Consider the following 21,215-nt stretch of genomic DNA (forward strand, 5'->3'; position numbering starts at 1 on the left):
ACTCCCCAAACCCTGGCCTCCTGCCCCGGAGCACTGCAGTGCCCTCCCAGCCCGGTGGCCGGCCCAGTCACAGACCCAACCATGGGCTAAAGGTCGGAGGTGGGGCCCCAGGACACCCACTTGCTGCAGGGAGGGAGGGAAGGTTGGTATCTTTGCTGTAAAAAAGAATCTGGTGGCAGAGCGTGGTGGCCACACCTGGGATCCAGCCATTCACCTAGGCTTCCAGCTACTCTGAACGCTGAGGCAGGAGGATGGCAGTTCAAGGCCAGCCCCAGCAACTCAGTGAGACCCTGGCTGGGCTGGGGCGGGGCTGGGCTGGGGCAGAGCACTTGCCCAGCACATGCGAGGCCCTGGGTTTGGTCCTCAGCACCACATAAGATAAATGAAATCAAGGTGTTGTGTCCACTTGCAGCTACAAACTTGAAACAAGACAAGGACACAACTAAGGACACCAATTAATTAAAAAGGGGAGGCTGGGCTTGGTGGAGAGCACCTGGGTCAGTCTTTACACTGACAATACGTAAGTAGACCCAGACATGGACAGTTCATGAAGATGGAGATGGACGCTGGAGCCACGTGGCTGCAAGCCAGGGACGCCTGGAGCCCCAGAGCTAAGGATCCTGCTTGGAGCCTCGGGAGGGACGCCCTGAGCACAGCTGGACCTCCAAAGCTGGCCTTCAGGATGAGGAGGGGGTAAATGCCCCTTGTAGTCATCGTGGCCAAAGAAGACTCAAACGCAACAGCCCCTGACAGGTATGCGCCCAAAGGAAACAAGCCCTCAGTCCACTAAAGGACATTTCTAGAACATTCCTGGTACCTGTGGTCACAGTGGCCAAAAGTGAGGCGTGACTCAGGTGACCCTCAAAGTGGCCCAGGATGAATGCACATGGCTGAACTATAGCAGGGACATGGAAAGCCCAGGGCAGCTGGCCGTCTCCTCACTGTGTCAAGTGCCAGGGGTGCTGCTGGGGAACCACAGAGGAGGACAGGGACGGCTTTGGGCTCCGGGGGAACGTGGTCTGCAGGGATGGAGGGAGAGGTGAGACCTGGGGGCTGGTCCCACGGGGGTGGCCGGTGGCACCCCATGTTGAATTAGTGAAGCTCACCACTTCCACCTAGAGGGAAGGCCACCTCCTCACCACCTGTGCCTGCCCAGGTGGACACACCTGGCCATCCTCTGAGGGGCAGAGCTAGGGCCCTTTGGAGGCATGGGCTGCGGGGTGCCAAGGGGCTCAGCCCCTGTCCTGCCAAGTGGTGCCACACCTCATCTGGAACCCCCCCCAGCCACAGAGGAGTTCACCTGTGGTCCTGTCCCCAGTGCCCACGTGGACGAGGGTCAACTCACGACTGCCCTGGACCCTCCATCCTGGTGAACCCTACCTCCCCTGAGAAGCCTAGAGTCCACTCCAGGGCACCCCTCCAGCCACAGGGCTCCTGGCTGCTGGCCGCATGCCAGGCTGTCCTGCTGCAGGGCCTGGGACGCTCTGCAGTGTCCGTAGGTCTCCCGTCCACTCCGGGGCTGCCATGGGCCTTTCTGGCTGAGCACCCACCTAACCGCCTCACACAGCCGCTGCCCCACCCTTGCCTGCTGTCTTCTCCCCATGACGCGCTTGTCACCTTGGTCCCCTGGCCAAATTCGCAGGCGCAGGAACATTTCTTTGGGTCTTTGCTGGCCCCTTGGCTCCTGGGACAGGGCCGAGTTCAGAAGGTGCTCAAGTGTGTTGAGATGAATTAATGCCCGGCCACCGTCCCCACCGAGCCCCCACGGAATGCGCAGACAGAGGACATGCGGCTTTTGGTTGGCGGCTCAAAGTCGCCCTGTTCTCTGGAAAACTGTCTGGTTGTATGGGGCCGCCAGAGCCCTAGCCGGTCACATGGTAAGGACTGCAGGAGTCCACTGCTGTGCTGGACAGACAGCAGGGTCCCCAGGACACATGGCCCACCGTGCACTGTGGTCAGAGCCTGGAGCACGGTAAGGTCGGGTGGGCCTACAGCCCTGCTTCCACCTGTGGGCGAGCACCAAGCTGGCCACCACCCTGTGGCCAAGAGGGTCCCCGGGGGAGGTGGGCGTCCGCCAGGGCACCAGTGTCACCCTCACTGTTCTGCGCTCAGCTTTCTGCAACACGTCTGACCCCTGCCTGCCGCTGCCTGGGCCTGGGCCTGTGATCCTGCCTGTCCCCCCAGCGACCCAGGGGCCTGGAGGCTGGGGTGCGAGTTCAGAGTGGTCAAGTGCCCTGGGTTCCATCCCCAGAACTCAGACACCAACAAGACAGCCCTGGCCAGGGCCCACTGAAGTCCTCACACTGCCCTTGAGTGCCAGGCCCTGGGCTCCCTGCTGGCCCTGCACAACTGCAGTGGGCCGTGGCTGGAGTTCACAGCTCCTTGGCATCTGGACCAGCCCACAGCCCAGGTGGTTATGCCCAGCACTCGGGCCACCTGGGCAGGAAAGTCCCAGGTGTGCACTCAGTATCTGCTCTCCTCCCCTGCCCTCTGGTCCTCACTGTGTGGGAGTCTCCTGGCGTCCCCTTCCCACGTCTTGGGGGACCGCGGCCAGGCCAGGGGTATGCCCGCCTCTTCTTTGCTCTGGAGGAATCTTGTTTTTAAATGAAGAGTGGGCACGAGGATGCAGCTGACCACAGGCCCGAGACACGGGGACGCAGGAGGGGTCCGGGCTTGCACCTGCCTGGTGGGGCGCTGGCTGTCCTGCCACCTGTGCCCTGTGAAGCTGCTGCTCTGCACAGCGGGCACTCGCGCCCGGCACCCGGCGCAGCAGACACTCGAGAGCTGGGGCCGGAACTTTATTGGGCACGTCCAGCTGGTGCCTAGTAGGCCAGGTGTTTCAGGAGCCAGCAGGGCCGGCGGCAGGGCAGCTGGTGTCGGCAGTGTGGCCAGCTATAGGTGATCTCTGTGGTGGACTCCGAGGAGCACTCCAGCGAGGACTCGGAGTGGGAGGGGACGGGCGACCTGGGTCCCGAGGTGCTGGTGGCGGCCTCCTTCTGCTGCCGGAAGCTGCCCTTGGAGGGGGTGTTCCGGGGCCCACTGGGCAGCTTGCTGGGGGGCTGCGAGGGGGCGGTGGTGCTACTAGGAGACTGGCCAAGGGACGGGTCCTGGTTGGAGGTGGTGCTGGGGCCCCGCCCGGTCCCTGAGGACCCCAGGGCCTGCGGGGAGGGCACCGGGGCCGAGTTGGAGAAGCCAGTGCGCGGCTGGGGCTGAATCTGTGTCTTTCTGGCCACCTGGGAGCCACTGGTAGAGCCAGAGACTGCCTGGCCCTGGGACATGGAGCTGGGGGTGGTCAGCGAGTGAGACTCTGTGGAGGCCGCAGAGAGGGGGCTCCCGGTGGGCCTGATGGGACTTGAGTGCCCGGCGCGAGGCTCTGCCTGGGAATCTGTGGAGGGCTCCGTGGGGTGGTGGGTGCCTGCTGTGGGGTGGTGGTGGGTGCCTGCTGTGGGGTGGTGGGTGCCTGCTGTGGGGTGGTAGGTGCCTGATGTGGGGTGCTGGGTGCCTGCTGTGGGGTGCAGGTTGCCTGCTGTGGGGTGCAGGTTGCCTGCTGTGGGGTGGTAGGTGCCTGCTGTGGGGTGCTGGGTGCCTGATATGGGGTGCTGGGTGCCTGATGTGGAGTGGTAGGTGCCTGCTGTGGGGTGCTGGGTGCCTGCTATGGGGTGGTAAGTGCCTGCTATGGGGTGCTGGGTGCCTGCTGTGGGGTGCTGGGTGCCTGATGTGGAGTAGTAGGTGCCTGCTGTGGGGTGCTGGGTGCCTGATATGGGGTGCTGGGTGCCTGATGTGGAGTAGTAGGTGCCTGCTGTGGGGTGCTGGGTGCCTGATGTGGAGTAGTAGGTGCCTGCTGTGAGGTGCTGGGTGCCTGATGTGGAGTAGTAGGTGCCTGCTGTGGGGTGCTGGGTGCCTGATGTGGAGTAGTAGGTGCCTGCTGTGGGGTGCTGGGTGCCTGATGTGGAGTGGTAGGTGCCTGCTGTGGGGTGCTGGGTGCCTGCTGTGGGGTGCAGGGTGCCTGCTGTGGGGTGCAGGGTGCCTGCTGTGGGGTGCTGGGTACCTGATGTGGAGTGGTGGATGCCTGATGTGGGGTGCTGGGTGCCTGCTGTGGAGTGCTGGGTGCCTGCTGTGGGGTGCTGGGTGCCTGATGTGGGGTGCTGGGTGCCTGATGTGGAGTGGTGGATGCCTGACGTGGGGTGCTGGGTGCCTGCTGTCGGGTGGTAGGTGCCTGCTGTGAGGTGCTGGGTGCCTGGTATGGGGTGCTGGGTGCCTGCTGTGGGGTGCTGGGTGCCTGCTGTGGGGAGCTGGGTGCCTGGTGTGCGCCCCTTCCTGCTGGACTGATCCGTGCCAGAGCTGGAGGGCGGCTTCACTTGTCCTTCAGCTGCGGGCTCTGGCTGGCCTTGGCTGTGGAGAGGGCAGGGAGGGGCAGTTGGGTGATTCCGTCCATCACCCCTAGGGCTCTGCCCAGCTGCTGGGAGCAGGACTTAGGACGTTGGTGATGGAGTCAGCTCCTTCAGGGGCCAGGTGGTCACCCGGGCAGTCGGGCACACACATCCACCCTGTGCCCGCTGACTCCTGTGTGGGCACAGGGACAAGTGAAGACACATGTCCTACGCACAGCACCTGCTCACAGCACGCTGGCACACACGGTGCGCACACTCACACGCAGGCACACGTGCGTCCAATGTACATGAGTGCCACCGGCATGCACCGGCCCCGCCCGTCCCGGGTACCTACGGGGGGCTTCCAGGGCCACTGGAGGCTCCGCTGCCGGCACTGGGGTGACGTGCGCCCGGCCGCGGGCCAGGGCCTGAAGCACTGGTTCCCGAGAGCATGCAAGAGAGAGGTGTGTGAGGGGAGCCCCAGAGGCGTGGTGGGGACCCCAGAGAGTGGCCAAGGCCCAGGGGAGGCAGGATGGGAGGCAGCAGGCCGGCAGGCCGGCGGAGACCCGGCCCCAGCACCTACCGTCCCTGGCTATTCCGGCTGCCGCGTCCAGGACTCGGCCGCTGAGTTGGCTCACGGCGCTGTCCACGGCCGCGTGGTGTTTTAGGAACACTGGACGCACCACGCGATGATACAGGACTAGAGCCCCGTTCCAGGGCCCCGGCGTCATGCAGAACAACAGGAAGGCGCACTGCAGGGCACAGCCGTCACACTGGGGCCTGCACCTCAGTGTCCCTGCCAGACACCCACCTGGGCAGGAACTGGGCCTCCACCCTCAGTCAGCCCCTGGGACAGTCCATGTCCCTGTCCAGTCTGGAGGCCGGCCCCGGACCCCACACACCCTGGACTCTTGGCTGCCCCCTCTTCCCCAGGGTGGGTGACCTGCTTGTCCTGGGGTCCCCAGGAGGAGTCGGCCCCCCACCTTGCCCGCGTAGTAGAAAGGGAACCAAAACAGGAGTAGGTCGCTGAAAAACTCCATCAGCCCGAACACAGCGTACACCACCCAGTAGGTGAGCCACACGGTATCGTCGTCTCTGCTTGGGCTCTCGATGGCTTTGACTCTGCGGGAGGCGCAGGAGGCTCAGGGGCCACGTGCACCCCCCAGGCTCCCCTCCCATGGGGCAGCCAGGGCACTCACGAAGCATATGCGGGGTATACAAATCCGATCAGGTTGCACAGTAGAGATGCCCCGTAGCCGAACAGAAGGTACAAGCTTAGCAGAATGACGACTCCTACAGGAGACAGGGACCATCCAGTAGCACCCGGAGGCCAGCACCTCCTGCCAGAGCCCCAGCGATGCCTCCAGGATGCCCGAGCCGCCAGTGGGGCGCTCATGCAGCCCCAGGGCCACTAGCCCTGAGGTGTAGGCGTGCAGATGGTGGGCATGTCCTTCTTCCTCATAGGCTGTGAGCACCCCAAGGGCAGGCAGGGACCTTGGCTCTGAACCAGGGCTCAGTTGCGGAGTGAGCACAAAGCAGTTGCCCAGAGAGCATTGGTTGAGTGAATAAGTGACCATCTGCAATTGTAAGAATTTCATTCCAGATCCTGTGGGAGGTGCTGGGAATAGGAAGGCAGTGCTTGAATCTGACTGATGCAGAAAAATGTGAAAGCAAGACCCTCTGTCACCAGGACTTGATCCCTGGGGAGCTGGGAGAGCTGAGTGGATAGGAACTTTGTAAAGGCTCCACCCTGCTGATGTGGGCACAGTCCATTCACTGGAGTGGTTGTCCTGGGCCCTGCACAGTGCTGAGCAGCACCTCTGGCCTCCACTCACTCCAGGCCAGGAGCTTCCAGTGGGACAACCACAAATGTCCCCAGACAAGGCTAAATATGTGTGCATGGGGCAGTGCCGGCCCCTCTGAGAACCCAGGTCTTCCCAGAGCTGGAGGAGCCTGATCCTTTCCCTGCCACCTGCGGCAAGCCTTTCCTGTGGAGTCTCACTCCCCACCTGCAAATGCGGGTGGTGGCTCCCACCTAGGTGGCTGTGGGTCAGGGGACCCTTACTTCCTACACCTTCTGGCCACTAAAACATACTCCCAGCAATGGAGGTTCAAAGACAAATGAGGGAGGAGGACAGGAGCTCAGCCACAATCCTGAGCTTGATTCTGAAAAGAATAATGTCTGTGGCATCTGCCAAGCGCCCACTGTGCCAGCCTCAGGGCCTCCTCTGCCTTATCTCATTCGGCTCTGAGGCCAGGGGAGCAGCTTCCCAAGGGCACACAAGGAACCTTGGAGCTCCTGGACAGCTTCCTCCCTCCTTCCCTGAGGTTGTTATCCGCAGAAAGAGATAGAGGCCACTTCTGGACCAAAGGGCAGAGCGCCAGTTCACCCCACCCTTTCCTCCACCTGCATTAGCCTCTGTCCTCCAGGTCCAGAAGTCAGAGCAGTCAGACAGGGACCCACGTGGCCCCAAAAGGCCATGTGACCTCTAGGTCACTGCCTCCTCTGAGTTGTCTTATCTGTCACCTGGGGGCATGGAATTTGGCCATCTGGGGTCTGTGAGGCTCCATGTTCCCTATATCTAGGTGAGGTTCAAGGGGGCTATGACTCCTTGCTTGGGTTTGCTAGTGGGAAGGAGGGGCTCTTGCTCCTAAATCCCTTTAAACCTGCAGTCTCAGCAATGAAAGGATGACCTTGGACATCAGGGCTGTGGGGGGGGGGGGGACCCAGAGATCAGAAACAGATGGGGTTGGGGCAGGGAGGGGGGCCATGCTCCAGACAGAGGCAGCCTCCCCCAGTCCCTGCCTCCCTGGGCCTCACTTTTCTCCCTGAAGGTACCCAGCCCCCTCCCCTCAAGTGCTCTCTGACCTACATTCCCCACCCACTGGGACAAGGCCTGTGGAGAGCCAGGGCAGAGGCCGGGACCTGCACTGGGCAGGCACAGCACACACGTGCCACCTGGCTGAATTGCTGGGGTGTGGGGCTGGGGACTGGCAGGCATCCAGGGTCTGGACAAGGATTTCAGACCCTCCTTGAGCTGCCTGCATGGGAATCCCCCAGCTGGTGGGAAAATGGGAGGAGGGTGGTCTCCCAGAATCTGCCCACAAAAGGTGACCAAAAAATGTGGCACAGCCCTCCCTGCGGAGGCCTCAACATCCAGACAAGTGTCCTTGTGGTCCAGGGGGAGGGTCTCCTGGAAAAGGCAGTGGACCTCTGAGTACTACAAAAGGGGGAGAAGGGCACTTGAGCACTGACCATAGACCTACTGCACAGGTTTGAAAAAGGGCAATGGAAATGGAATGGAGCTACAGTCGTGGGCACAGCTTCTTCCTGCCCAGGGAACCACACAGCTCTCCACAACCCAACTCAACACATAATGAGGACACTAGAGTAAGTCAGGAACGAGGGTCCAGGAAGAGGGCTCCAGGAGGAGGACCTGGGCTTCCCCTCGGACAAACGGGAAAATGTCTGTACCCACTGCCAGGTTCGGGTCCACTCAGGAAGGAGTTGGGGCAGACACACAAGTCGTTGGCATCAAGACTGCCCCCACACCTAGTTAGGCAACTGGAAGAACTGGACTCAACCTGGCAAGTGCCCAAGGCCCCGACGGAAGGGGCAGAGAACTGTCGGGACCACGGCTACAGGGGAGCACTGCAGGAGCCCAGAGTTGTCCTCACTCAGGTCGCCGGGCGGGCACAGGGCAGGGGCTGCAGGCAGACCCTCCAGATCCATATCCTAGATCCTCTCCCTCCCCAGGATCTGGGTCTCTATGCTGAGCAGCGGGACGCGCGCCTCTCCTGGACCGGACCCCGCAGCCGGGGCCAGTCGGAGAAGCGTCAGGTCTCGGTGCCCAGCGCTTCAGTGTGCCCGTCAGTGCAATGGGGCAAGCGCCCCGACGGCTCACCCGCGGCCAGATACCGCTTCTCGACACCGGTCTTGGCTTCGAGCGCTCCGAGCGCTTCGGTGACAAAGTTCTTCTGTTCCAGAAAGCGCTCGAAGCGCTGGCGCAGGCCGTCCATGGCACCGGCGGGCCCGGGGCTGGCAGCTCGAGCTTGAGCTTGCCTGCTGCCCCTCGCACCGGCCCCGCCGAGCGCGAGCAGCCTTGCCCCCGCTAGGGCTGCCCGGCTCCGCCCCCAGGCTGCTGGTTTCCTCCCCTGTTCCGGGCTCCGCCCCTGTTCCCCCGCTCCGGCCAATGGGAGGGCAGGGCGGACAAAGGAGGAGGGGCCTGCCCCCTCTCCCCCGCCGCATTGCCCTCTGGCCGGAGGCGGACGGAGTGGAAAGGAGGCGGCCGCGAGGGGGGCGGGGCGCGGAGACTGAGGGCGCTGATTGGCCGAGCAGGAGTGGGACGTAACTGGTTGGAAGGTGTGGCGTCAGGGCCGGGGATTATTGGCTGCATCGCTGAGGAGGGTGGAGCTAAGAGAGGAGAGGAGCGTGCTGATTAGGGCAGCGCGGGTGTTAGGGCCAGAGACAGGCCAGAGATGATTGACGAGGCCAGACAGGGGCGGGGCTGAGTAGAGGGGAGGCGGGGTAAGCTCGGGATAGGGCGGGGTTAAGAGGGGAGGCGGGACTTACCCAGAGAAACACTTCTGGTTGGAGAGGACGGGAGACGGAGCTGATTTTCGAGGAAGGGGTGTGAAGAAAGTGGGTGGGGCCAAATAAAGGCAGCTTCCCCTTCCCCTAAGCAAAATGAACCTGCTCCTGTGGGCCGGAGTTGGGTCCGCGTACAGATGAGGAAACGGAGGCTCCAGAGGGCTTAGGTCTGTGGACACGCGTTCCCTCCTACGGCTTCTGTCGGGCCTTCCCGCCCCACTTGGGGGAACCGCAAGGCGCCCTGGGAGTTGAAGCCCTCGGGTTGCTATGGCGCCGGCAGTCCGGCGGGCGCCGGGCCGACTAGGCGGTTTGGCCAGAGGGAGGGGCTTTCCGGAGGCCCCGCCCCCGGTCCCGCCCCCGCCATGCGGCCAGCCCCGACTGCGCTCTGTCTGCGCCTGTCCTTGGCCCTTGCCCTGAGCCTGGGCTTCGTCCGCCCCCTGGCTGTGGCCTGGGCCACGGCCCCGGCCCCCATCTACGTCGGCAGCTGGGCCGTGCGGGTGACACAGGGTTACCAGGAGGTCGAGCGCCTGGCACGCAAATTTGGCTTCGTCAACCTGGGGCAGGTGGGTGGGACCCGGCTGGATGGGAAGTGTGGGGCTGGGCGACCCCAGACCCCAACAAAAAGGACCCGGGTCCCCAAGGCCCCCCAAATATCAAGAACCCCCAGCACACCCCTGCCACGGCCACCTTAGATTCTGGGACTCCCAGAAGCTTCCACCTGGGCCCCTGGTTGGGAGCATGCAAGCAAGGGGGCCGGCCTGGTCGGGGTGGGGGTGCCTCCATCAGGGAGCCGGTCCGAGCAGAGCGGCTGCGGGCACGCTTCCAGATCTTCCCTGACGGGCAGTACTTCCACCTCCGGCATCGGGGCGTGGCCCAGCAGTCCCTGACTCCCCACTGGGGCCACCGCCTCCGCCTGAAGAAAGACCCCAAGGTGAGTCTAGTCTGGGAGGCTGCTTGTCTTGGTCTCAGCCACCTGGGGCCAATCAGCTGCCTTCTGTTATTCTTGTGGTTGCTATGGTGGCCGTGTGGCCTCCAGCAAGTCACCAACTCAGCAATGCGGTTTCCACTTGGTCCCCACAGTGGGGACCAGATGAGGAGGTCTGTGTGAGCATGCCACCCCCAGGACCTGGTACAGAGTAGGCACTTATTGTCACTCCCTCTTCCTTCCTAAAAAATGAGGGGCCCAAAACGCTCTGGTAAGAAGGGATGAATGGTCCTTCCTTTCTCCCCACCTCAGGATGGAGAGATGGGAAATGGCCCATTTGACCAGCATGAAAACAGTTGCAGAGTAGGAAGCCAAAGCTGCCCAGTGATCTGGGGGCTCAGAGGGCTGTCTGCTCGCAATCAGTCCCTATCCTATCAAGAAAAGGTCTCAGATGCCCAGATGAAGAATTAGGATGGATTCTGGGGAGCCCTGGGTGCTGTGAAGTGGGGTGGGCTGCACTGGAGGGCTGCTTGCCCATAGCATTGGGGACTGAAAGATGTGACCTATACATAGTTTGCAGGAGAGCAGCCAGGGCTGGCAGATGGATTGGAAGAAATCAGGAGGAGAGAGAAAAATCAGGGACAGTTCCCAAATCTGGAGCTGAGCAACCAGAAAAAGATGGCCCAGATCACTGAGATGGGGGCTAGGAATATGAGCTGAGTTGGGGGGTACCAAGAAGGTAAGAAGCAGGGATGGCAAAAGCCAGAAGAAGAGCATAATAGTATGTGCAAAGGTCCTGGGGTGGAAATGGATTCACAGGCTCTTGGAACAAGAAGGCAATCATTGTTAGTGAGCAGTAAGGAGGCTGGTAGTTGGCTAGACAGGTAGGGCTTGTGGACAGTGGACAGGGAAATGGAGAACCAGAAAAGAAATGGGTGTGGACATTTTGGATGGGGAGGTAAAAGTGGCTGGTTTTTGAAGTGATGCTGAGGGACCCAGGGCCTTGACACAAGGATCTAAATCTGGGAGGGAGAAGAGACAGCTGGGATCAGAGGGGCCCACTCCTCCTCAGCTTTGGCCAAGGGTCTGTGGGACCTAAGAGCAGGTGTTCTGAGAGCTTTGGGCAGACAGAGGACAGAGGAGATGGGCCTGAGGAGCAGCAGCCCCAACAGACACAGAACCTCCCCAGAGGTCCACAGTCCTCCAGTCCACCCTCCCCCACCTGTAAGGCCCCAGGGATAAGCCCTGGACGGTCCGGCTGTGTCCCCAGGTGCAGTGGTTTGAGCAGCAGACGCTGCGGCGGCGTTTCAAGCGCTCCTTTGCAGAACCCTCGGACCCCTGGTTCTCCAAGCAGTGGTACATGGTGAGCAGCTGGGCTGGGGCAGGCGGACAGGCAGGGCCAGCCAGAGCCCTGCTGACCAGACCCCTGCCTTATGCAGAATACCCAGGTGCAGCCGGACCTGAACATCCTGCAGGTCTGGAGCCAGGGCCTGACGGGGCAGGGGGTCGTGGTCTCCATCCTGGACGATGGCATCGAGAAGGACCACCCGGATCTCTGGGCCAATTATGTGAGACCCTGGGTGGCTAATGGGGGCTGCCCCAGATTCAAGGCTGGCCCCACCCCAGGGATGCCTCAGACCCTCTCCTGTTCCCACCTGCCTCCAGGACCCCCTGGCCAGCTACGACTTCAACGACTACGACCCGGATCCCCAGCCTCGCTACACGCCCAGTGATGAGAACCGGTGAGTCCTGGTCCTGTGGGTAAGGGGACCCACTGTCCACAGGGCCAGGTGGGCTCTCATGGGTGCACTTCTTGGCCCTGGCACCAGGCATGGGACGCGCTGTGCTGGGGAGGTGGCCGCCATAGCAAACAACCACTTCTGCGGGGCGGGTGTCGCCTTCAACGCCCGGATTGGAGGTACGCAGGGTCCCCTAGAGCATAGCCCAGGACAGAGGGGAGGGTCAGGCTGGGACATGTGGGCACACAGTGCCGGCCCCAGAGTGCAGTGCACGGGCGGAGCCCCCAGGGAAAGGGACGGTGGGCGGCAAGCCTGGCGGGCGGCTGGTGGAGAGGCCCACGCCCCCCGCGCAGGCGTGCGCATGCTGGACGGCACCATCACCGACGTCGTGGAGGCCCAGTCGCTGAGCCTGCAGCCTCAGCACATCCACATCTACAGCGCCAGCTGGGGCCCCGAGGACGACGGCCGCACGGTGGACGGCCCAGGCATCCTCACTCGGGAGGCCTTCCGGCTGGGTGTGACCAAGGTGAGCAGGGGCCCACCCTGTGAGGGCCAGGCCTGGGCGCCAGGCCAATGCCCTGCCCCGTCCCTCCCCACAGGGCCGCGGCGGGTTGGGCACACTCTTCGTCTGGGCCTCAGGCAACGGTGGCCTGCACTATGACAACTGCAACTGCGACGGCTACACCAACAGCATCCACACGCTGTCCGTGGGCAGCACCACCAAGCAGGGCCGCGTGCCCTGGTACAGCGAGGCCTGCGCCTCCACGCTCACCACCACCTACAGCAGCGGGGTGGTCACCGACCCGCAGATCGTGAGTGCCCGTGACCCTCCCTGACCCAACCGCAGAGGTCCCCGGCTCTGAGGCAGCCGCTCCAACCCCACCTCAGGCCACCAGGCTGCCTCCCAGCACCTCTGCAGGACTTCCCTCTCCACCTTCCCAGGCTCCTGAGGCGGGCACCCAGCCCTCCTGCTCTGGCCGCTTGGCCATCCTCCCCGTGACCCAGGCAGGACAGCTACCCAGGTGCACGCCTGTACCTGAGCTTGGCGTGCCCTCTGATCTGTGCCTGGAGACCTTGGCCATCTGCCCCTTTATCTTCGGTGGCCTGGGGTGGAAGGCAGGCCCCGCAGCCAGGGAGCACTCTGCCCTGAGCCACGTCTGAGACGTGGATCTCGAGTCGGTCTCGTCAAGTTGCCCAGGCTGGGAGGACAGATGTGGCCACCTGGTGTGCTTTTTAGCGCTTTCTGAGTGCAGTTCTTGGTGCCTGTGAACAAGGGCTGCGTCCCCCCTGTGCACTGGCCCAGTCCACCCCCTGCCCCCAGGTCACCACGGATCTGCACCACCAGTGCACAGACAAGCACACGGGCACCTCCGCCTCGGCCCCGCTGGCCGCAGGCATGATCGCCCTGGCTCTGGAGGCCAAGTAGGTGACGGTGGGGGCCCTGCCCACCACCTGGCCCGCAGGCCCAGCCCCCTGCTCACTGCCCCTGCCCTCCCCCTGCAGCCCATTTCTGAGCTGGAGGGACATGCAGCACCTGGTGGTCCGCGCGTCCAGGCCGGCGCAGCTGCAGGCTGAAGACTGGAGGGTCAATGGCGTGGGGCGCCAAGGTGCGATGGGGCCCGACGGGGCGGGAATGCTGTGCCCACCAGGAAAGTGACGCCACCTCTCCACACAGTGAGCCACCACTACGGCTACGGGCTGCTGGACGCTGGGCTACTGGTGGACATGGCTCGCACCTGGCTTCCCACACAGCCCCAGAAGAAATGTGCCATCCTGGTTGTGCATGTCCCCACGTGAGGGAGGCCCCTCCAAGGCCCTGCACACTGTGCACACCTCCCCCTTCCCCGCCCCCACACCAGCCACCACCACCCAGAGAGCGGGAGCCCCAGGGAGGCAGCCCTAAGGCCTTCACCCATTTGTAAAGGAGAGGGTGCCCCTCATCTTGGATACCAGACCCTCCTGCTGGCGCCCACCCCACAGGGGGCCAACTGGAGGGTCCTCGCCCCTGCAGCCCCATCCTGCCCCGGATGCACGTAAAGAAGGAGGTGTCCGCCTGTGCCGGCCGCCACAACTACATCCGCTCCCTGGAGCACGTGCAGGTGCAGCTGTCCTTGTCCTACAGCCGCCGCGGGGACCTGGAGATCTCTCTCACCAGCCCCATGGGCACCCGCTCCACGCTGGTGGCCATCAGGTGTGTGCCCACCCCCACCCACCGGGCCCGGTAGCCACTGCCACCCTCTGGAGGCCCTCCAGGGGCTCTGGCCGCGTGGCCCCAAGCCCGCCTGAGAGAGGCCCTTCTCCCCCTGCCGCCACCTGCCCAGGCCCCTGGATGTCAGTGGCCAAGGCTACAACAACTGGATCTTCATGTCCACCCACTTCTGGGACGAGGACCCGCAGGGCCTGTGGATCCTGGGCCTGGAGAACAAGGGCTACTATTTCAACACCGGTGAGAGCCGGGGCCGAGGTCGGGGGCTCCACCGTCCAACCCACCTCGGTTACCCCACTGCCACCACGTGCACAGGCCTGTCAGGGCCAGCAGGGGTCCCCTTCCTGGGGAGGCCGAGCCAGGCCCTGCACACAGGGGTGCTCATCAAGCCATCTGGTCCGGGCTCTGGGTGGCAGTGGCTGAGCAGAGGGGGCCGGGCCTGGAGCACTAGGCCCCAACACCCTCTCCCCTCCCCATGCCACCGTGACCCCTGCCCAGGGACGCTGTACCGCTACACGCTGCTGCTCTACGGGACAGCTGAGGACATGATGGAGCGGCCCTCAGACCCCCAGGTGACCAGCAGCGCGTGTGTGCAGCGGGACACAGAGGGGCTGTGCCAGGGTGAGTGGTCAGCGCCGCATGGTCCACTTGCTGGGAGGCGTTGGCCGCAGGGGTGGTCAGTGTGCGTGTGCGGCCCAGGGCGGGCTGGCGGCAGGTGGGCCCACGAGGCAGGCAGTACCTCACACCCTCCGCGTCTGTGTCCCTCGTGCAGAATGTGACGGCCCTGCCTACATCCTGGGCCACCTCTGCCTCTCCTACTGCCCGCCCAGGTACTTCAGCAGCACCCAGCCGGCAGTGACCGCAGGGCCTGGGCGCGCGGCCGCGCCTGCCCTCCGCGTGTGCTCCGGCTGCCACGCCTCGTGCTACACCTGCCGGGGCGGCTCTGCGCATGACTGCACCGCCTGCCCCCCGCCCCACACTCTGGACAAGCACCAGGGCTCCTGCTCAGGGCCGCCCTCCCCAGTGGCCACCAGCAGCCCTTGGACACCGCCTGCTCCAGCTGTTGCTGCCGCTGCCAGGCCCAAGCCATGGTATTGGTCCTGTTGACTGTGGCCTTTGAGCAAAAGTCTCCTCTTCTGCAGGGTCCAAGAGCTGCCCACTGTGGGCTGGGCTCCCAGTCCTGGGGGCCTTGCCCACCACCACCCCAGCCCCAGCTGCTGCTGGAACCTAGGGGTGTCCGTCTTGGAGCACGGAAAGCCACCTCCACTTGGGCCCAAGTGGGCACTACTGCCCTGCCTCAGAAAGCCTTGGCTGGCCACCCACAGTCACTGGCCAGGGTGTGGGCTGCATGGAACCCTGTGGCCTGGACCCAGCAGCTCCGAGTGAGAAAGAGAGAGAGAAGTCTTGGTGCAGGGGTGGGGCGGGATGAGGTGGGATGAACAGGAGTCAGACCACAGCCACGGGTCCTTCCCTGTTGGGTCCAAGCAGCCCCAGCACCACATTCGACCTCAGAGTTCGCAAATAAAGGTTGAGTCAAAGGTGCCAAGCCTGGGTGTCCTTTGGGGCAGGGCGGGCCTGGTTGGGGTCCCCCCAGCCCTGCACTGCATAGGGAAACTGCCTTCCTGATGTCAGCCCTGAGGATCCGCCTCGACAAAGGAGGAATCAGCCCCTGGCCAGAAGTCCGGGCTCTGGGGACCTGGGGCGGGGTTCCAGGTGGCAAGTGATGCTCACAGGCTGTGGATGCTGAGCGGCCCATCCTCCTCCTGAGCCTTCTCTTGCACCACACGGTGAGCCCCTATGCCAGCCAGCTGGGCATCACCTTGGAAATCAGTCTGGCTAGTCCACAGACGAATACGAGTTGGCCTCTGACCCAGCGGTTTCACTCCGAGGTGTAAACACCAAACACCCCACAGAAACCCCTCGGGCTCACAGCAGCGTGGTTCCCACAGCCAGACTGCGGCCAGCTCCACAATGCACAGACAGACACCATGTCCATCCACCTGGAGTGTCCCTCAGCCAGGGCAGGAGCCAAGGGACACACGCTGCAGTATGGATGGACCTGAGGACCTCATGCTCATTGAGAGACACACAAGGCCACAGTGTGTGACAGTGACAGGCGAGTCCAGAGACAGGACGTGAATCATGGGTGCAGGAGCTAGGCTGGGGAGTGGGTGACTGCTCAGGGGGACAGGCTTTCTTCTGGGATGGTGAGAATGTTCTGGAACCAGACTGTGGGGGTGACTGCATGACTCTGGATATACAACAAAAAACCCAGCACCGGACACTGAATTAGAACCACTACAGACACTAGGTGAGTGAACTCCTTAACACGACATCCTCCCTCGGCTGCTTTTGTTCTCCAACCCAGCCCTGGCCGGCCCAGGTAGGGAGGAGGCTGTAGGCACAGGCCTGTCCTCTCTGTGACTCAGAGGCTGGGCCGCAGGAGACCCTGTCTCAAAGGGCTGGGGTGTGGCTCCGGGATACTTTGGCCCTGGGCTCTACCCCCAGTGACACGAACGTAAACCCGAGTTCCAGATGATTTGTCACCCAGCAGAGGAAACTCCACTCACTCCCATCCCGTCCGGTCGCTCTCGGTCTCAGATCACACCGGCATCCTCAAGGGTGCCGCCCCTTTAAGAAGGGGTGGGCTCTTGCCGAGAGCCAGAGTCCGAGGAAGCCGGAAGCGCGCATCACGAGTGGGGTCGGTGGGAGCTCTGACCGGAAGCGGAAGTGCTGTGGTAGCGGCGGCTCCGGCGCCGGCAGGAGCCTTCCCGGGCGGTGGAGGTTGGCGGCCAGGGTTCCGCGGGGAGACGGAGGTCGAGGTCGAGCGGAACCCTGCGGTGCCGAGCCGCGGTGTCGCGCGAAGGGAAGGCCAGAGCTGGGCGGCCCCGGAGGGCGCGGCAGGGCGGCGAGTTGTCAGGAACGGTCCGCGCCGAGCGAGAGGTGGACGCCCGGTCAGTGCTCCCTTCTCCCGCCTCCAGGGATGGGCTCCAAGGCCAAGAAGCGCGTGGTGCTGCCCACCCGCCCGGCGCCCCCCACGGTGGCGCAGATCCTGGAGGACGTGCGAGGAGCGCGGGCCCAGGACCCCGTCTTCACCGCGCTGGCCCCGGAAGGTAGAAAGTCCGGCCCGAGAGGGGAGGGACGGTCCCGGGCCCAGCGGGAGAGGCGGGGTCTGCACGAGCTCCTCCTCGCCGGCCTCCCTTTCCTCGTTCGAGGTAGAGTGGGTGCATTTTGCGGTGGTCTAAGTCTGAGTGCAAACCAGGCCTGCACCACACCACCCGCGCCGCCTGTCCGCCAAGGCCGGGAGCCAGGAAAGGATCTCCACTTTTATTTTTATTTTCATGCTGGGGATGGACCCCAGGGCCTTTTTGCACCTAGGCAGTCGCTCCCCGCTGAGCCACATCGCAGACCACGTGTTTCGGTGGGGGTGAGCCTATTTTGAGATATGTGGAAGTAACGTGAAGTCATCTTCAGTGTCCGTAAATAAAAATTTTTGGGTACACAGCCAGTTTTTCCACTCCTGGGCCAGTAGCTGCTCTCACTGTAGACAGGGGTGGGAACAGACCTACAGAACTGTGGGGCACTCCCCTGTGCCTGCACACCTGTTAGCCTATCCCAGTAGCTCAGGAGGCTGAGGCAGAAAGGTCGCAGGTTCCAGCCAACCTTGGCAATTTAGCAAGACCTTGCCTCAAAATAAAAAGGGCCGGGGTGCAATCCAGTAGGAGCACGTGTGAGGCCCTAGGTTCCACCTAGCACACACAGGAGCTGAGGTGCACCATGTTCAAGGGAGAGTGAAGGGGCGCTCTGGGGCTCACTGGAGGGAAAAGGGCATCTTCTGCTTGTCCCATCCTGTTTGCCTCTGACCTTCCCCCTTTTTATCTAAAACAATGGTGAAAAAGTGATCTGTAACCAAACGCTAGTGTTCCCTGGCCTGCGGTGGGTGTTGGAGCTGGAATCCAGACAGTTATGGGCAGGTGAGAGACAGGAAGGATTGGAGGGAATCCTGACGTGTCGCATGGTACCCAAAACCTGACCTTTGCAGTCCTGCAGCCATGGTCTTGTACCTTCTCGGAGCAGGGGAGTTTTATGTGCTGCTTGTGCGAGGTGCCCTGGGAAATGTGTCTCCACACCCGCAGTTCAGGAAGCACTGGGTCCTGTGGCTGCAGAACCACACAAGGCATCTGCAGGAGCTGGCATGTTGCAGCTAAGGCTTCCAGAGAGAGGCACAAGAGCCCAGTCTGAAGATAGAAATCGGAGCCCACCCAGGGAGGCCCACCCAGTGGCCTGGGTTGAGCTTTCCTGTGGGCCTTTCTGCAACCAGTCTGTTGCCAAGGTGAAAACCAAGAGGTCTCTCCTAGCCAGGGAGGGAGCCAGCTCAGCTCCCTCTGCCCACAGTGTCTGCATCTGCCATGCAGTTAGCTTGGTGAGATGCAGATGCCCACCTGTGGCTGCCCTGTGCGTGGAGGCCCATAGGTATCACATTCTGTGATTTGGGGCTCCTTGGTGAGTGAGGCTTCTTGTCCATCCACAGACCTGCCAGGCCCCTCCAGGAGGACCGAGGACCCTGAGGATCAGCAGGAGCAGCTCTACCAGCAGAGCCGGGCCTATGTGATCACAAACAAGCGGCTGCGGCAGGCTAGGGAGGAGCTGCGGCAAAAGTGCGGGGACCTCCAGTTAGCTGGACAGGAGCTGGAGCGGGACATCAGCCAGGTGACCCAGGCAGCGCTGCCAGGGACCTCAGCTACCTCCTCAGGCTGACCTGGGCCTGCAGGTCTAAGGCAGCACCTAATGCCACCACCTCTGGCTCCTCCTCGGGGACCTGAGTGCCCCAGGCTGGCATTCCCTCTGGGTTCCAGCACCGGGGGCCATCCATGCTTCTCTCCTTCATTGGCAGCTACAGGTCGTGGTGTCTTCCCATGGCACTGGGCTGGCAGGACCCGCACCGTGGTCTCTGCTCTGCCTGGACATAGGGTGGAGAGGTTGGATGCTCTCTGGGGTTCTGTCCCCTCCTCCGCTCACAGTGGCCTCTGGTTGGACATGAGCCCCTGGGGCAGTGCCACCTCCTTCCTCTTCAGGTCACTGCTCAGGGCACTGTGAACCTGGTTGCAGGAATGCGTGCTGCCCAGGAAGGGCTGGTCTGTCTGTTCACCTGGGTCCAGGTGCCTGGCCAGGGGTCGGGGTGCAGGACTGACCTGTTGACTGTGTTGGTTCAGCCAGGTGGGCCCCCACCCTGCATCATGTGACCCAGGGGCCAGCCTGAGTTTCTGGCCCACCTCCTTCCCATGTTCAAGCTCCTGCCACAGACCTTGGTGGTCTCACAACTACTCTGGGCTGCTGAGGTCACTGGCTCCCAGAGAGAAGCCTGAGACTCTAGCCACACTTGGACTATGTCCCTGCAATCAGGGGATGTGCTGGCCACTCCTGCCCAGAGCCTGGCTGGGGTCCTTAGGCCCTGTGCCCCGTCCCTTCTGGCCCTGTCCTCTGGGGGCAGGTAGAGGCTGGGTTGGAGGGTCTTGAAAGGAGTTTTCACCCTCAACAAACCGTCAGAGACCAGAGGAGCCATGGGCCTGTGAGAGGTGGTCCATGGCCAGGCCCCAGGGATGAAATCCCCTCTGCAGCTGACTGGGCTGCCCATGGTGCCTCTGAGCTGCTCTTGTTCGGGGGCCATCCTCAGAGGGCCTGTGTGGAGCTCTGAGTGTGGCACCGCCACAGTCCCGCAGGGAACACTGCTGGGTGGCTGGAGCCTGGCCTTGTGCCCCTCCTCCCCGCAGCTCCCCAGCAACAGGCTGTCTCTGAACCTCTCCCTGTGAAGGGCCACTGCTGAAGCCAGACTCCCTGACCGGAAGCCATCTTGGGCCCACACTGAACCTTTGGGCTTTCTTTGGATCACCCACCCCAAAGCTTTGCTACCTGGACAGCTGAGGACAGTACTGTTCACCTTAATGGACCCCAGCTCACCTGGGCCTGCCTAGACCCCTGCCCTGCTGCACACTGGAGCTGGCAGCAAGGACTGAGAACCAGAAACAAAGCCCCCGGTGGGCCACCTGCCTGGGGAACTGTCCCCAGGGGACCAAGGCACTCAGCCAGCCCTTCCCTGTCTCTGAATAAACACTGACACGCTTTGGTCCGACTTCCAGGATCTGACCTGAGATGTCCACTCAGCTCATGGCTCCTGGCTCAGCACAGGGACCCATCGTGGGGCCTGTGGTTGGCACAGACAGTCCCCTCCCCGCCATCCTCGGCACAGGAACCAGGGCAGTTGAGGGTAGTTCACAGCGCAGTTTATTCAAAACGCAGAGAAGCGGACGCCTGCTGGGCATTGTCCTGCCAGACAGATGGCTTCGCCTGTGGGGTGGGCAGGGCCAGGCCAGAGCTATTTACAAGTGTGTAACGGGCCAGCAGCAAGAGCCTGCGACCAGCTGCAGGTTGGGGAGGAGGGTGGGGGTGGGGTAAGCACCCAGGTGGTGGTCATCCCCTCCAACTGTGGGCCCCATCTTCAGTTCTCTGGGGCTGGCCCCAGAATGCTCCAGAGGCCTGGGGTTGATTGTCCACGCCACCAGCTGCCCTTCTGGCTCTTGCCTTCACCTCCTGCCTGGGCAGAAGGATGCCCTGTGGCTGCTCCTGCCTCTGAAGGGGACACAGAAAGCAACAGTGGCCGCTTGGTAGGGGGCCCAGCAGGAGGTAGCAGCTGGCAGCACATGGCCCCTTGTGTACCAGCTGTGGTGGGAGCTGTGTCCAGGGCTGAGGACAGCCCCCAGGAGCCTCCCATCACAGTGGCCACTGCTCGCCTGAGAGGTAGCTCTGGGAGCCCCCCCAGGGCCCACGTGGAGAGACTGAGGCACAGGTGGCCCTGTGGGCACCTGGCAGTTGAGCCGGGAAGGCTGCAGTCCATCTGCTGCTGTCCCTCACCAACAGGCCACGCCAGGGCCCAGCTGCCTGTGGCAAGTATGAGAGGACAGGTAGGCTACAGCTGGGGACGAGGTTTCCGACACAGCAGGCCAGAGTCCCCTCTTCCAGCCACCCCGGGGCCTTTGCTCCAGAGACTCAGAAGCCTGGCCTGGCAGGCAGTTTTCTAGGGGTGGGAATTGCATGTCCCCAGCACCTGCCGCTGGGACTGCAGTTTGGGGGTGTGGGAGCACGGCCATCCTGCCCAGTGTCCAGGGTAGGTGGGCCCTGCAGGGTGCCGCTGGTGTGTAGGGAGGATGGGGTGCCTCCAGGGTGGGGTCCTGGAGGCTCCTGGAGTTGTCAACCCCCACAGAGGGGCATGGGGGGGACTGATGTCTGCCTCCTCCCTGACCTCAGCCAGCTGTGCTGGGGACCTGCCAAGGAGGGACCGTGGTGCCCATGGTGGGCAGGGGGTTCCTTCAGAGTGCCTTCCACCCAG

At 63.1% G+C, this 21,215-nt stretch overlaps 3 protein-coding genes across 8 annotated transcripts; 2 read left to right on the plus strand and 1 right to left on the minus strand.

Moving 5' to 3' along the window:
* Window positions 1-4,257: 4,257 nt before the first annotated feature.
* Reep6 (receptor accessory protein 6) lies at window positions 4,258-8,476 on the minus strand. Of its 2 annotated transcripts, XM_077109826.1 has the most exons (6): window positions 8,276-8,476; window positions 5,570-5,663; window positions 5,354-5,492; window positions 4,954-5,122; window positions 4,726-4,806; window positions 4,258-4,392 (listed from the first exon to the last, which is right to left on the minus strand). In XM_077109826.1, exons 1-6 carry the CDS (start codon window positions 8,388-8,390, stop codon window positions 4,355-4,357), a joined length of 636 nt encoding a protein of 211 aa, XP_076965941.1. In that variant the 5' UTR covers window positions 8,391-8,476; the 3' UTR covers window positions 4,258-4,354. The 2 variants fall into 2 exon arrangements, with proteins under 2 accessions (XP_076965941.1, XP_076965942.1); XM_077109827.1 differs by lacking the exon at window positions 4,726-4,806.
* Window positions 8,477-8,983: 507 nt separating this feature from the next.
* Pcsk4 (proprotein convertase subtilisin/kexin type 4) lies at window positions 8,984-15,367 on the plus strand. 5 transcript variants are annotated; one of them, XM_077109822.1, is made up of 15 exons: window positions 8,985-9,524; window positions 9,788-9,892; window positions 11,157-11,249; window positions 11,326-11,454; window positions 11,552-11,628; window positions 11,716-11,804; window positions 11,979-12,151; window positions 12,225-12,437; window positions 12,947-13,047; window positions 13,129-13,232; window positions 13,301-13,418; window positions 13,637-13,816; window positions 13,947-14,071; window positions 14,330-14,452; window positions 14,604-15,367. In XM_077109822.1, the coding sequence occupies exons 1-15, from the start codon at window positions 9,324-9,326 to the stop codon at window positions 14,936-14,938; spliced, it is 2,166 nt and encodes a 721-aa protein (XP_076965937.1). In that variant the 5' UTR covers window positions 8,985-9,323; the 3' UTR covers window positions 14,939-15,367. The 5 variants fall into 5 exon arrangements, with proteins under 5 accessions (XP_076965935.1, XP_076965936.1, XP_076965940.1 ...); XM_077109820.1 differs by having other exon boundaries at window positions 8,984-9,524; window positions 11,716-12,151; XM_077109821.1 differs by having other exon boundaries at window positions 8,984-9,524; window positions 11,362-11,454; window positions 11,716-12,151.
* A 1,200-nt stretch (window positions 15,368-16,567) lies between these two features.
* C1H19orf25 (chromosome 1 C19orf25 homolog) lies at window positions 16,568-19,950 on the plus strand. The gene is made up of 2 exons (XM_077109828.1): window positions 16,568-16,944; window positions 18,363-19,950. The coding sequence occupies exons 1-2, from the start codon at window positions 16,815-16,817 to the stop codon at window positions 18,587-18,589; spliced, it is 357 nt and encodes a 118-aa protein (XP_076965943.1). The 5' UTR covers window positions 16,568-16,814; the 3' UTR covers window positions 18,590-19,950.
* Window positions 19,951-21,215: the final 1,265 nt, after the last annotated feature.

This window comes from Callospermophilus lateralis, chromosome 1 (genome assembly GCF_048772815.1).
Source record: "Callospermophilus lateralis isolate mCalLat2 chromosome 1, mCalLat2.hap1, whole genome shotgun sequence".
Lineage (NCBI taxonomy): Eukaryota > Metazoa > Chordata > Mammalia > Rodentia > Sciuridae > Callospermophilus > Callospermophilus lateralis.

Coding starts and splice junctions, on each gene's coding strand:
- Reep6 (XM_077109826.1), bottom strand. CDS start 8,390: ATGGACGGCCTGCGCCAGCGCTTCGAGCGCTTTCTGGAACAGAAGAAC. Junction 5,664..8,275: donor GAAGCGGTATCTGGCCGCGG/GTGAGCCGTCGG, acceptor TGTCTCCTGTAG/GAGTCGTCATTCTGCTAAGC. Junction 5,493..5,569: donor GTATACCCCGCATATGCTTC/GTGAGTGCCCTG, acceptor CGCCTCCCGCAG/AGTCAAAGCCATCGAGAGCC.
- Pcsk4 (XM_077109820.1), top strand. CDS start 9,324: ATGCGGCCAGCCCCGACTGCGCTCTGTCTGCGCCTGTCCTTGGCCCTT. Junction 9,525..9,787: donor GCTTCGTCAACCTGGGGCAG/GTGGGTGGGACC, acceptor GCACGCTTCCAG/ATCTTCCCTGACGGGCAGTA. Junction 9,893..11,156: donor GCCTGAAGAAAGACCCCAAG/GTGAGTCTAGTC, acceptor CTGTGTCCCCAG/GTGCAGTGGTTTGAGCAGCA.
- C1H19orf25 (XM_077109828.1), top strand. CDS start 16,815: ATGGGCTCCAAGGCCAAGAAGCGCGTGGTGCTGCCCACCCGCCCGGCG. Junction 16,945..18,362: donor CACCGCGCTGGCCCCGGAAG/GTAGAAAGTCCG, acceptor GTCCATCCACAG/ACCTGCCAGGCCCCTCCAGG.